The 14,063-nt window shown below is 38.8% G+C and overlaps 1 protein-coding gene across 2 annotated transcripts in view; it reads left to right on the top strand.

The window, feature by feature from the left end:
* The window catches only part of Otp (orthopedia homeobox), a 40,953-nt gene extending 26,991 nt beyond the window's left edge, over positions 1-13,962 (top strand). For both annotated transcript variants that reach the window (XM_070666516.1, XM_070666506.1), the window contains 3 exons: positions 3,763-3,937; positions 5,371-5,535; positions 9,154-13,962. In XM_070666516.1, the coding sequence (XP_070522617.1) occupies positions 3,763-3,937; positions 5,371-5,535; positions 9,154-9,500 (687 nt within the window). In that variant the 3' untranslated portion in view covers positions 9,501-13,962. The remainder of the gene's footprint in view (positions 1-3,762; positions 3,938-5,370; positions 5,536-9,153) is intronic.
* The last annotated feature ends 101 nt before the right edge of the window (positions 13,963-14,063 follow it).

Raw genomic sequence — 14,063 nt, forward strand, 5'->3', positions numbered from 1 at the left:
GCTAAATAAACGTTGGTATTTATACGAAAAAAATTTTTTTCATTTCTGAGAAAAAACAAGATAATTAATTGGCTCTTTTCACTTTTGATCAATTTACTTGATATATTATATTTCCAATTTATTTGCAATTACTAAAACGATGTTCTTTTTTACAATTATCGTTTAACATGAAAAATTTATAAAGAGACATAGATTTTATGGGAAAAAAATTAAATAAATAAATGTTTGTCTGTCATTGTGATAATGCATAGCAATCTGTTGTCTGGAATTTTACGAAAAGCATATTTCGCACCACAGCACGTGGAACACAAAATGCGTTCGCGATCTCGAGTAGCCGGATTACTAGGAGAGTCGATGTCGATATTATGAAACTAGCAACGTTCGTATCCACCCTCATCCTGATCCCAGGTGTTTCCTGGGAACAGCTGCCATAGCGCACGCGCCCCGAGGAAGCAGTGATTGATCAATTTTTAAAAAGCAATGTTCCTAATTGACCCGCCGCGCCGGTTCGCTCCTCGCCCGAGTGCTTATATCTTACGAAAAGGCGTCAATCAGAGCATCTTAGTCATCGAAAGGTGTGTTCTTGCTGCTATTACGATTCATGCCAGTTGTTTCTTTACGAATACCCCTTTCAGGCTTGTGCGTATATGTATAATGAAACAGCAATATTGATTATCGCTTATCGACGGAATATCATTCATTAATGCAATAACGTAAAATATTAAAAATACATATTTCTGAAATATATTTTTTTACAGAACACATGTAACGCGTGTGTTTAATATTAACAAGCCTGTCAAATATTATTGTAACCGAAGTTTTAATAAATTTCGTACAAAGTTTCAGGTTTGACGTTCAGTACTAGAAAAACAGGAGTGATACAATATTACGGAATACGAGAGAAACTATATATAGAACTATTACTATTCTATTAATACTAATTTTGAAGCTTGATTATTACTATTATTAAGTGAATTTCACGTGTCTTTATACTGTTTCAATCACATTGATTAAGAGTTTTAGTATATAAAGCTCTCGGGCAAGGCCTGTCGATTCCAATCGATCGATTTCAAAAGGAAACTGTTACGTATTAGAGAACACATACGCTGAAAGGCAGATATGGCATTTGCTGCGGTTACGACAGCTAACGAACATGATTTTAGCGTCGTGTGCGTCGAGTTTCACATGTGCCGCATGTATATACCGCGCCGGCCGGATCGCCGATGACTGATTTTCCCCCCGTTCTCTCATCCCTTGCTTCCGCCGCCTAGGGTTACGTACGCTAGCCGCTGTCGCCGCAGAAAACGCTATAACTGTCCTTCGGTGTACGTTAAACTGATTGCATTTATAAAGATTTCATATATGTATTTTTGATGCCGTAATCCTCCGCTACTAAGTATTATTTATACTGACTCTAATATTTAAAATAATACCGCGTGAAAATTATTTTTTTAATATCTTCACATATTTTTTTAGTTTGTTGTATTACAATTTAATTTAATTTATTTATAGAACCGCGGTATTAATTAGACGCGTACACACGCACACGTGGTTATTAAATGCAAGCTCAAATTTCTATGTACTTTCGGGATAAATCTTAAATACAAATGAAAAATTCATTAAATGCTCGACTTTTCGGTATCGAGCATGCATATCGAAAGCACTCGTTCGCGCGTTGTTGTTTCGTAACTGACATCATTAGCATCCGCCTGCGTTAATTAACGGAAGTTCTGCCGTACGTGTTGTCTATACTATGCTACGCTGCTTATGCCGTGCGGGATAAGGGGTATATGTGATAATGCGCGATTTGCGCGTAAGCAGTCTCTTTCGTGCTTTTTCTCTCTTTCGAATTATATCGGCGTGTAACCGACGAATTACCTACAAGCCATTTAGTCACGGTTTTGTCATAATTCCTCCATGAAATCTATGTGTTAAGAGATGACTCGCCGTTGACGGCAAAAACGCCGTGATTTTGAAAACATGCCTTTTTTGCTACTTATTTAATCTATCTGTTTCGTAAAATTACGAATAGAAGCATTTAATAACAAATAAATAAGAATTTTTTTAATTTAACTTTAAAAATATTTCATTTTTATATTTTATTAACTCTTCAAACTTGCATTTGGAGTCGCGTACGATATCAACGAGAAGAAATGTGTATCCACGTATCCGAAATCGTAGATATGTCTATCTTTATATAAGGATGTAGTACATTTTATGGAGATGGAGGAGAGTAGTATTTGATTCTACGCTACTGACTGATATATAGACGCTGATTCAGTCCCAATGCACTTAACACCACCCAGCTCTAATGCCATTCTCTCGTCACGAGCGTCCATCCTTGAGAGTCAAGAGACCCGCCAGCTGTTACGAATCTCCGACAAATATCACGGGACGATAAACGTTAATTTAGTAAAAAAAAAAATAATAAAAGAGAGCCGCATTATTGTTCACGTTTAATTAAAAATAAAAAAATAACAGTTTGATTGTGAATTTAATACTAACTTATATCAAGAAAGATAAATCAGTATCTAGTATATGTATAAAAAGAATCTAAAACAAAGGCGAATAAATTTCACATCAACTCACTCGAAATAATCGTAATTACTAAATTATGCAGCTATGAAGCTGCCTGACAAGTTAACGTTGGATGAATCGATTTTGATTAAAAGTATTAAATTTTCAAACGCGTGATGAATTCAAGACATCGACATCCCATTGCGAGCCGCATCTTAAAAATCTGCTTTTAAAATCGTCGCCTGACATTAATGACTCTTCGAGCGCGTAAGAATGCAACGATCGTTGCAATACCTGAGGTGTATACTGGAGCGTGTAAATCCCATATATCCAATTAGATTCATATAATCCTCGTATGTTAGCGTAGGGTGTTCCTACACCCCCCCCCCTTGCACCACCGCCCCTTCGTGGTATTGCTCTTCTGCGTGTGTGGTCGTATGTACGGTGCGTACGGTGGCGCAAGCGCGCATCCCGCGCTCTAATGCTAAAGTACTAATTTATGGGCACATATGAGATGGCTACAGCGCGAGCTACCGTGCCAGAAAAGGGACTATAGTCTGCACGAGGGATGGGAGCGAGCGAGAGGGAGAGATAGACGGTGGAGTAGTAGTAGTGTAGTCGTGACGGTGGTGGTGGCGAGATAGGGCGAGGGTAGGTATATCGGAGAACACAGAGGCGGGCTTTGCATGCGATATCAATAAATCAAGTCCCCGGGACCCCGGCAGCTTAGGGGGCCACTACGTGGCCAGAATCAACAGCTCATAACGTCGGCTAATAGCTACCCGCGGTGGGGTCGAAGATATTGTCGTAACACCGAGGGACATCTTACCGTCGCAATGGTTGGATTTGGTTACGTCCTATTGAGGAAAAAAATGTTATCGCGGGGGAAAGAGCGCGGCGAAAGAAATTGTCGGATAATGCGACTTCGTATTAAAAAATAAATAGCTTTAGTTGACTCGACGTGTAACTTCTTTTTTGCTACTCATTAGTAAATGAAACCTATTAACTTTAAATTTGGGTTAATTTCAGAAAAAGACTAAAGGATAACGATCCTATTTGTGTAAAATGTAAGAATAGTAATTTGCGTTGCATAAATAAACGTAGGAGGAAAGACGTAAGAGACACTCGTAATTTAAAATACTGCAATGTGTTACACGTTTCCTTCAAGTTTTAAAAATTGTAGAACGTACTTTTTTTTTTTTTTACCCGATTATCAATAATGATTTTCTGTTCGTATGCCTGTAGGTATGGTTTCAAAATAGACGAGCAAAATGGAAGAAACGCAAGAAGACAACCAATGTGTTTCGGTCCTCGGGATCACTGCTACCGTCGCACGGCTTACCACCCTTCGGACCGATGACCTCTGACTTGTGTACCGGAATGTTTCATACTCCTGCGGATAGATGGGGAATGGGGGCAGGTCAGATATCAATAGCTTTTATCACTAACCGTAATCAAGAACGTAAGCGCAAGATAAAAATAAAAAAAAAAATAATAAAAAAGGAGAAAGAAATTATCCATGTGATTTCGGTGGACAAGACAGGAAATGTTCCTTCGATCGTCTGCGTTATTGCTCACAAGAGCTCGATATTTGTCCACATGTATGTTTAAAAATGAAATTTATAAGAGAATTTCCGGAAATCTCCTTTAAAAAATTGTCTCCCTCGACAGTTATTTCCGTGGCAGCTATCAATTTCACATGTCACACTAGATTGTTGATGAAATATCGATGGTATTCCATAATGCATACCGTACTACATGCCAATACATATTGCAACTTGTGTAAGTGTATAAACAATTTAACCGTATTAATTAAATAATTTATATATACATTTACACATAACCGACATGAGCTCTACATTTATTCTTATTTTTAATCAACCGGGTTTACTTTATAAAATGAAATAAATAATGCGTTATACATACGCATCGAATATCTCTAGAAAGAAAAATAATATTTTAGTTTACAGATTATCTCTCTTTCGTTTCTTCATTAATTTCTAATTAGACACCTTAAATTGATCCACTGTCTTATGAAATACTTACACAATCTATTTTGATAATACATATAAAAATCTAAGAGGAGAAAGAGATTTAGTAAAAATCGACTCGTATACTTTTGCAATAATCTCTTTCATTTTTATAAGTCAAATAGGAAGGATGTGAATATTTAAAAGCTGCGTAAATAAATAATTACGTTTAAGTGTCAAGAAATCTGACTTTTTTTTTGCGTTATTGGTCAATGAAACTATTGATTTTTTATGTTTCTTGAAATATTAATGACATATCTCTCAAAAATTTAAGATTATTTTATATGTATAATCTAGCTGCAGCATTTTAATACTTAACTTGAATATATAAATTTTTTATGAACTTAATTTGCAATTACTTTTGTTTTTAAAGGCTAATTAATATTGAGAACAAAGTGTACGTGTAACGAGAGAAGAGCAAAAGAAATTATCAAAGACGTGGGGCACTTTTGCTTGTAACTTAATTGAAGCATCGGTACCATGCAAATTGCACACAATTGTGTCATTTAATGCACGATATGATTAGCATCTCGTTCATACGCTAACGGGAGAAGAAGCAACATGAGAAGGAAACACCAATTCTCGTAGACGAAGTCGCGACGATGCTTGCCTCCTAATTTAATTTCGCCCGTCCACTGGCAGAGACAGCTGAAATTACTTACGGCGTATTATCGGTCCCACCGTCGCGTCGGTTGTTCACCGACGGTTGTACCGACAATGACACCGATAACCAACCGATCTTTCTCATTTCTTTGCGAAGTCCCGCCCGTCACCTCGTATCAACTACGCCTCATATATTTAACTGTGCTCATTTGACCCGCAGGTCTTGGACAATTGCAAAGCGGCATGACGATGAGTGGTTTCGGGCAACTCGGTCAACAAAGCACGGGAAGTTTAGGTTCCAGTCTTAGTCTCGGAAACTCCGGGCTTCCGATCAACAGCCCGTCGCAATCTGTCTACCATACCAACTACGGACTCAATTCTATCAGTAAGTTGTTACCGCGAGCATTAACGAGAATTATAAGTCAGAGTCTTCTACGTAACGATAAAAAAAGAAATCACGAAAAAGAAATTTATCTCTAATATACATATAACTAAACGAAACATTGGCGCTGCGGGTTTAAAATTGAAATCATACGCGCGTTTTATTATCTTTATCGTGAGTGTATACTTGGTCTGTCGTATCATACGTCGTTTCTGATCCTCTAAAAAAATAAGTAACTTTAAGAATATGCGCGCAAAAGATTGTCTAGACGTAAAAAAGCGTTTTACGATTATACTTGGCTACTTCAGGCGGCTTAAACGAACGTAACGCTTTTTCATCGTCGCTCGCTCAAGTAACGTGAAACGTTGCCGAGTTGGCTACAATGCGCGAACGCGAATAGGCACACCCAAGAGAATCTTAACGTTCGCGTCAACCCGGTCGCTTATACGTGTGCCGATAATCGTCTTGCCAAACTTTTGGTACCGTGGTCCTCTAAAAGACGACGTGCAAACAGCGCCGTGGAAGTCTCTTTGGCCAAGTCGTTAAACGTTACGGTGCATTAAGGTTCGAAGGGGTTATGCGCCTGCACGTAAGGAATTTGAGACAGAAACATAAACCCCGTCCTCCTGTCTATTTACGCAGGCAAACTCCAAGCCCGATCTCGCACCTAGGTGCGAGATCTTTCGCTGTATGTTTACCATAACATCTCGATGCAACCTGTCTTGGTTGAGTTACGCTTTACCTCACCCGGGGACCTTGTATTTTCAAAGATATTATACTCGAGGGGATAAATCGCGTGTGAAATTTCTTCTTTCACGGAGATTGCTTTCCGGCGTACTCACCACCGACTGTAACTTTCAAGATTTCACGCAGCGGTGAAAAACCGAAAATTTCATTCAAAACGCGTGTGCGCTTTTGCGAATGTGAAACAACGCGGTACTTAAATAATATAGGAATTATGATAATCCGTGTATTTTTGATATCCGATATGCTTGAATAATCCAAAGCGAGTTTTAATATTAACGTACGAAAGTTCTGAAACAGTAGCTGTCATTATAATTTTGCCACGTAATGCAGGATGCAACGTTGATCTCAGCTGATATAAAATTTATTTATTGCGCATTGGAGCTCTGACGAATCGATAAACTATTTAAAATAGACGTTGAAAATTCTGCTTTTTTTTTTCCTTTTTTTTTTAATACGAAAATACATATCAGCAATATGATTTGGTAGACTTATTCAAGTTGGAATTAGTTATGATGCAGATCGTCACCCTGAAAACGAATTACGAATTTCGTTCGCGAGTTTATTATAGTCAGATATTTCGCGAGGTCATTCATACGCGAGAGAAGAGATGAGATATTCCTATTTGTTGTAGTGACAATTAGGTTGCTCCAAGTTGTCGTTTTCTCTCTTAAAACCGTGTCGATTGCATGTTAATTAGTACAAATAATTTGACGGCAACGATCACGAAGTTTAACGCGACATCGAACTTTCCCGCAGCTTACGGTAAAAAATCTGGCGTAACACAATTTCGCAAGCTGACTCGCAGCCGTATATTTGTATGCGCGCATACGTGTGCACGTAACGCTTATACGATGCCAATTACCGAGTGTTATCGCCCGGTAGCGTCACTTGAGAAAAGAAAAAATCGGCGTTCCACGAGTACGCCGCGCCGCGCCGATGTGTGTGCACGAACGCGGCCTTAAGGTGAACCCGTCCAGCCTCGGCTCGTTGCCGGTTATATGCTTTTATCCGCGGATAATACTTAGAGCAAATAGCTTTTAGACTAGAGCGTTATTTTTCGGTTACCAATGATGATTAGCACGCCAATGTAACCCAACAAGGTGGCGCGATTCTTATTGTTAGTCGATCGGGGAAGTTCCATTTAACGTTTCTCTCTCGCAGCAGGCCGCGCCAGATTGGCGCAAACAAGCCTCCGTTAATGCGTTAATTATCGCGTTTCGAAACGCCCAATTTTGAATTCGTGCTGTCGTAGAGTAGCGGACAAGCCGCGCGCTTTACTCGAGGAAAAGAAATGTGGCAGTTCTTAATTTTAGTAAAATTAGAAGAGACCACGCACGCGTCGTTTCTAATTGGAGACATTAATTCGTGATAATTACAACTGTGTAATCTACGGTTGACGGCGTGCTGCCGGTTCACTTACGTTTGTAGCATTCGATTAGGTTAGAATAGGTCTATCCATCCTTCTTTCCATCCATCCTTCCTTCCTTCCTTCCTTCCTTCCTTCCGTGGCAGTTTCTGAATTATCCTGACGTGTTGTAGCACTTCACATCACTTGACACTGTCACTCGAGAGACGAACGACCGAAAGAATGACGGTGGATTATCGCGGCGATTTTTTACGATTAAAATTTAAAATCAAGAAACGCGACGAGCGATCATTTGTTGCACTCTCGATATTCGTGACGCTGCTTACTTTCACCGGGTCGTCCTCGATCTCGACGCAAGACGGAATAAACGACGTTAGAAACTTGCACCAAGAGACGCAATGAAACGGGCCGCGATATGAATTGTTCCCCGTAAAAATCACTTACTCGAAACGAGATGAGAATACCGGCCGCGACGAAAAAAACGGGCGAGGTGCAGATCTCATGGTGTCGCAATAGTGATCGCCGGAATCCGCTGAACGTCGCTGAAAGAGATGACGAATGAAGGTGTCGGTAACGTCGAATGCAGCGAACTTTAGATCAGACGCTCCGTGCACTCCGTGCATTTCGCGCGCTCCGCTCGTGGTCTAACCTTATTTTTCCGGAGCACTTTTCCGAGGTACGAAACAAAGCGCAGAACGACAAGTGGAATAACAGCTAATTCACGCGTAACACCAATTTTTCTTAGGTAAGAGAAGGATAAACCTCAATGATTTCTATTATTCTTAAGCGTAAAAATATACACGTGCCGCATTACGCCGCGTTTATCTTCGTTTATTTTTCAGCTCGGTCATTTATTTCGTGCTATACGCGGAATCAAACTTCATTGATTGCGCCCGGTGAATCCGCCCAGTGTATACGCGTTCTATGGCACGTATCACCGTTTTAGCCGACAATAGTCATAAAATCACGCACATCGTGCGCCATTAGACGTTTCATTCTTTCAAATGGCTTTTCAAAAGCAGCCGCTGCCATAGTCCTCTGCAAATTTGTGCTCGGCGCAACACCGTCATAAAAAAAAAGGTCCCTTTTCCCGCGCTGTCTTTCGAGGCCCACCGGCGTAGCGTGCGAGGAGGCGGAAACGACTTTACGACGCGACGGCCGGTAGCGCACCCCCACGCGCTTTTGTCAGCCTACCGTATTAATATCTACCACGAAGAAACGAAACGTTCGCTGCTTTCCTACACCTGTGTGATGCCGCACCTGTGAATTGCTTATTGTGAAGCTATACCTGAACCGTTCAAGAGATACGCTGCTTCATCCGCGGTAGTATTATAGGTGGTTTGACTATGGCACAATAAATATTTAATTGTTATTTTACAGTTTATCGAAAATGTTTACTTTAATGCTTATGATTGGTGAACTTTTTTTTTTTTTTTACATCGGTACAATGATTAAGTGCATCGGGAAAAGTAAAGCTCATTTCGTTTTCTTCTATCTACTCTATCTAGGTGGTGTGCACGTGTCGGCATCGCGAGGTTCGCCACCGGGTGGCTCCTCGGTTGGACAAGGTGGTGGAATGGGCTCGGGGCTGAACTGCGGCCAGGGTTCTCCGGGCACGACTTCTGGTACCGGTGGCAGCGGCAGCGGCGGTACCGGAGGCGGTGGTGTTTCCTGCGTAAATGCCGATGTGACCACGAACGAGGGATCGGACTGGAGAGGCGCTCACAGCATCGCGGCGCTCAGACGCCGTGCCTCGGACGCTTCGCAACAATACAGTCCGCAGCCACCGCCGCCAGGACCACCTCAGTATACCCACGACATGGAGTACAGTCCTGTTTATCAAGGCGTCGTCTGAACCGCCTTTTCGACGTTCGGTTTCACGAAGAAAAACTGCCGGCCGGTAGAAGCTTACCAGAAATCCATGGAACGAGTACTCCTCTCTGTTCTGTCAGTGGCCGCCGGAAGTTAGACTGATTGTGAGTTTCCCCGATTAATTATGCAGAAGAGCGAGAGCGGAAAGGAAACGCAATCGAAAAGATTCACTCGGTTAATTATAATAATTATAAATATTACATCAACACAGTATAATACAGCGAGGTAAAAAATCGACGATATTAAAACGACCATCATTATAAATTCGATAAAAGTCCAAAAATGTTTATTCTTGTGAATTTAATGTAAAGCTAATAGAGCAAAGCTATTATAATAACGAATGCTTACAATTAGATAACTTTGAACTTATTAACTAAAATACTAAAAGAAAAAAGGTTTAACGAATCGGTAATAATTTGTAATGATGATTAAAAGTTTAACGTGTAAGGTATTTTTATTATTTCTTTTTTATGTAAGCATTATTCTACCGGAAAATGATTATCAGAATTACACGAGAATTTACGAAAGGAGTACTCTTCTATAAATTAACGCGGAGGTAAAATCAGGGTAAAGGATCGAAATTGCTGGCATTATCGACAGTGACCATTCGCGCAATATTGATTCTCATTATCACAGCCTTCCCTGGACCATTATAACGTATTTATAATGTAAACTAGAATTTCTGCAAATATGTTCTGCCGACGCTAATACCAGGCCAATCACAATCTTGATCCTATAAATATAACATTGACATATACCTACGATGGAGTTGTCGAAGGAATTTAAATTGCACTTTTAAGAATTTCTTAATTCGGAATGTAACAGATAAATATTTCCAACGCGTAGTGTCTAGTCAAATACGTCATAAACGACAACAAACGTAAGCGTCATTTGATATTTTACAAAGAAAAATCGAATTATTGGCGTCAACTGTTTTAGCTGTGCGAATTATTGATATTAACGAATTTTTCGCGAAAAACAGATCGACAAGATTTCGTTTTTAAATGGACTTTCAACGTTTCACAGCGATTTGTGAAGAATTATTTAATAAAACGATAAAATGGATTTCACTCAGCGTTGTTAAAAATTAACCTTAATTATGACAACTCCGAATATTTAATTACGACAATGACCGATGTTTTTTTGTCATCGAACTTGATTACAATTTCAAACCACTATGATTACTGTAAACCTATTTTAATTATCATGAGTTCGAATATTTCTAAACGCCAATAATTCTAAAATTATTTGTCAAAATATAAGTTTTTTTTTATATATATATATCAATGATAGAACATTTTGTTCTCAGCAATCATATCGAGCTGTCGATAAAGGAGAAGGAATGAGGAATTGTCATTTGTGCAGATAAATTTTTTAACGCACAAAGTCTTAAAATTAAAAGTCGAAGTAGCTACTTCACATACACACATACCAACAAAATTATGTTTGCGTCAGACATTCGATTGGCTCACGTAATTGTATGTAAACCGAAAGACAGATATGGCATTTTCTGCGGCGACAGCGGTTAGCGTACGATAGCTCTAGGCGACCGAGATAGGGGTGAGAAGACAGGAAAAAAGTAGAGGGTGCGCGTTCAGTCCTCATTATCAGTCTTTGGCGACCGGTGCTCCGCGGTACATACACATGTCTTTCGCATAAGACTCGACGCACGCTACGCCAAGATCACGCACGCCAACCACCGTCGCCGCAGTAAACATCACATTTGCTTTTCAATGTACGCGTGTTAATTTATCCAAATTTCTTCCAAATGAGATCGGTGAAACGATTCGATTGTTACATCGCGCAATGATAATTTATCCCGTTTAAAATGCAGTTGTTAAACTCTACTCGTTTTGCCCTCATTAGAGGCATTTCGAGTGTCTGCGCGCTAAAGAAACGTCGACCTCGCTAATTGTAAATTATTTAACTTCGTACCGATGACAAAACTGATTAGGGCGTGGATTTCCGCCGCGCGATTTTTATTTTACGCCTGTTTCCTCTCACGCGGAGGGTACTTTCTCGCTCGACGGTGAAACGCAGGAAATAATGCACATTGTATTTTCGAGTCATGGAGGTCAAAGTGGGAGGCGAGGCGAGGTGCAATGAGATGTATACGACGAGTTATCTTAGTATTACATATACAACATTGTGTAAATATAGTAAAAATATTGACGTGATAGGCTATATTATTATTATATTGTATTATTACCGCAATTACCGATACTCGAACCGCAATTGCGACGAAGCTATCGGCTCTTGTTCGCAGATTGTTTGACTTGCAACGCGTCGCAATTGCGTTTAACTGAGACTGCACGCAGTGGTTCGTAGTTTCGCTTTAAAAACGATATTTTTAAAAATAAAATTGCGCCGTTTGACGTTTAAATATTCGTTCGAAAGAACAAAGTTTTTAAGTTTGCTCGAAAAGAACCGGTTTCCGAGAGTCGTAGTAGGATTCTTGCGTCGCATGTTTGTCTACACTAAAACAATCGAGAAAGAATGTCTGAAAAATAACTTCTTATCTTCTGTATGACAGAAGATAGAAACTACTTTTAAAATAAGCAATACCAATATTTTTCATTATACGTATAAAGTATAAAGTATATAAAATAAATTTATAATTAAAAAGTTATATGATTAAAACTACATAATTGCAATTTATTCAAATGTTTTGGCAATAAAATGACGACAAGTGACTCAAGAATCATTTATTGTGAGAAAAAAAAAAAGAATATGAATTAATAACGTAACGAAAAGCTAGTCCTTCTTGTGTCGACTTTACATTTCGGACGGTGATCATACACGATCTTGTATGTAGAGACGGACGTCTATCGAATATAATATATATTATATGTATAATAATTTCTTCTACGGGAGTGCATTGGGTGATCTTCTTATGCTTCTCTTAATAAGTTTGAAATAGTAAGACACATCAGTCGTCGCGTTTCTTCCAATGATGAACGTTTCGATGATGGATGCAAGCTAGCATACATTCCTCAAGAATTTTATGGCACGCTATAAGTACATATACATATACGTTGTTCCGTTGTTGTCATCGTAAGTTTTGTAAATAAAGTATACGTCTAATAACAATAATAACAATAATTATAATAATTACAATAATTATAGTAATAATAATTATTATACAACGATAATAATAATATTAATATTAATAATTACAATAATAATGTAATAAGTATGATGACATCAACATTACGATCGAACGTGAGTATACATGGACATTGTGATATATTTTGGAGTGGCCGTTCCTTTTTTTTTTTTCTTTTTTCAACGGCAACGTTGATCCGCAACAAGATTATTCCAAAGGGCGGCACACCGGTGGTAGATTGCGAGCGGCTACGAAAAGTCGACTATTCTAGTTACGAATTTACAGTAGACCTAGGTAAACCTAAACGATAAATATAACAGATAGGCAATTGTCGATGTATTACTACGAACGTATACGATTTTTAATGTACAAAAATCCGGGCGCGCGATGTGGTGGCGTGGTCCCTTCTCGAATTTCGTCCTGTCGTCGACGTGAGGACGAAAGCAAGACCTTAAACGATGTTCGTCGGAGTGTTTGTGGTTCCTTATTTTCGAATGCTTCGTGCAATACCTCGTCGTCGAGCATATATTTCTTTAGCGTGTAAATGAACGACTATTTTATTCGGTGAGCTTAATTTTGTTGCATAATTAAATTGACGTATTGCTAACCGCTCAAGTTATAAATAAATCGACAATGAATTAAAAGGCATTCAACTTATTTAATTATTATTTCTTGCGTAAATTTGGAACGTTTTAAGCTCTTCATCTTTTTTTTTTTTTTAAATGTGACATATATATTGATCGACGTATGATTAACGTAATTTACATACAATTTTATAGAAAAATTAAATGTTTTACAAGACAGCGTTTTATGCTAGCGATACGCCAATTTACGTTGATGCTGGCAAGTAGAACGTTCTTTCTCGTTCTTAGCTCGGATCTAAATGGTATTAAGAATTTCGATCGGTGTCCCTGGTGATCGTGATACCTCCTTTTAAGCGAAAAAAAAAAAAAGAAACAATTTCTGTATTTATTTAATTTATCATGCGTGTGTAGATAGACTTCAGTGAGTGGAGATTGACGTCTTTTAATTTACAGCAGGCGTGGACGTCACTCTTTACAGGTGATTTGTAACATATATGTATGGCCTCTGCTGATCGTACGTTTGGATATTTCGCGCAGAAATCAATTCGAATCGTACTGTCCGCAGATGCCACCCGATTCTTCAGATTCGCGTGAATCGGAAGAGAGTCGACTGACTTTATTGCATCTCTATCACAAGTCATTATCGTCGATGACCTTAATTAGCGGTAAATAGGCAGAATTTTAATTTTCATCGTTGTATAGTTGTGTATAGAGGTCAACTAAGTGTGTAAAAAAAATAAATCATTATCAAAATATTGAACGATTACGATTCACTCCTATTTATTGCTGGATAACGTCTGTTAAGATATACATATATGTAATGTAAATTCTAATTTGCGGATTTTTATGCGGATTT

Source organism: Cardiocondyla obscurior, linkage group LG01 (genome assembly GCF_019399895.1).
Source record: "Cardiocondyla obscurior isolate alpha-2009 linkage group LG01, Cobs3.1, whole genome shotgun sequence".
Taxonomy (NCBI): Eukaryota; Metazoa; Arthropoda; class Insecta; order Hymenoptera; family Formicidae; genus Cardiocondyla; species Cardiocondyla obscurior.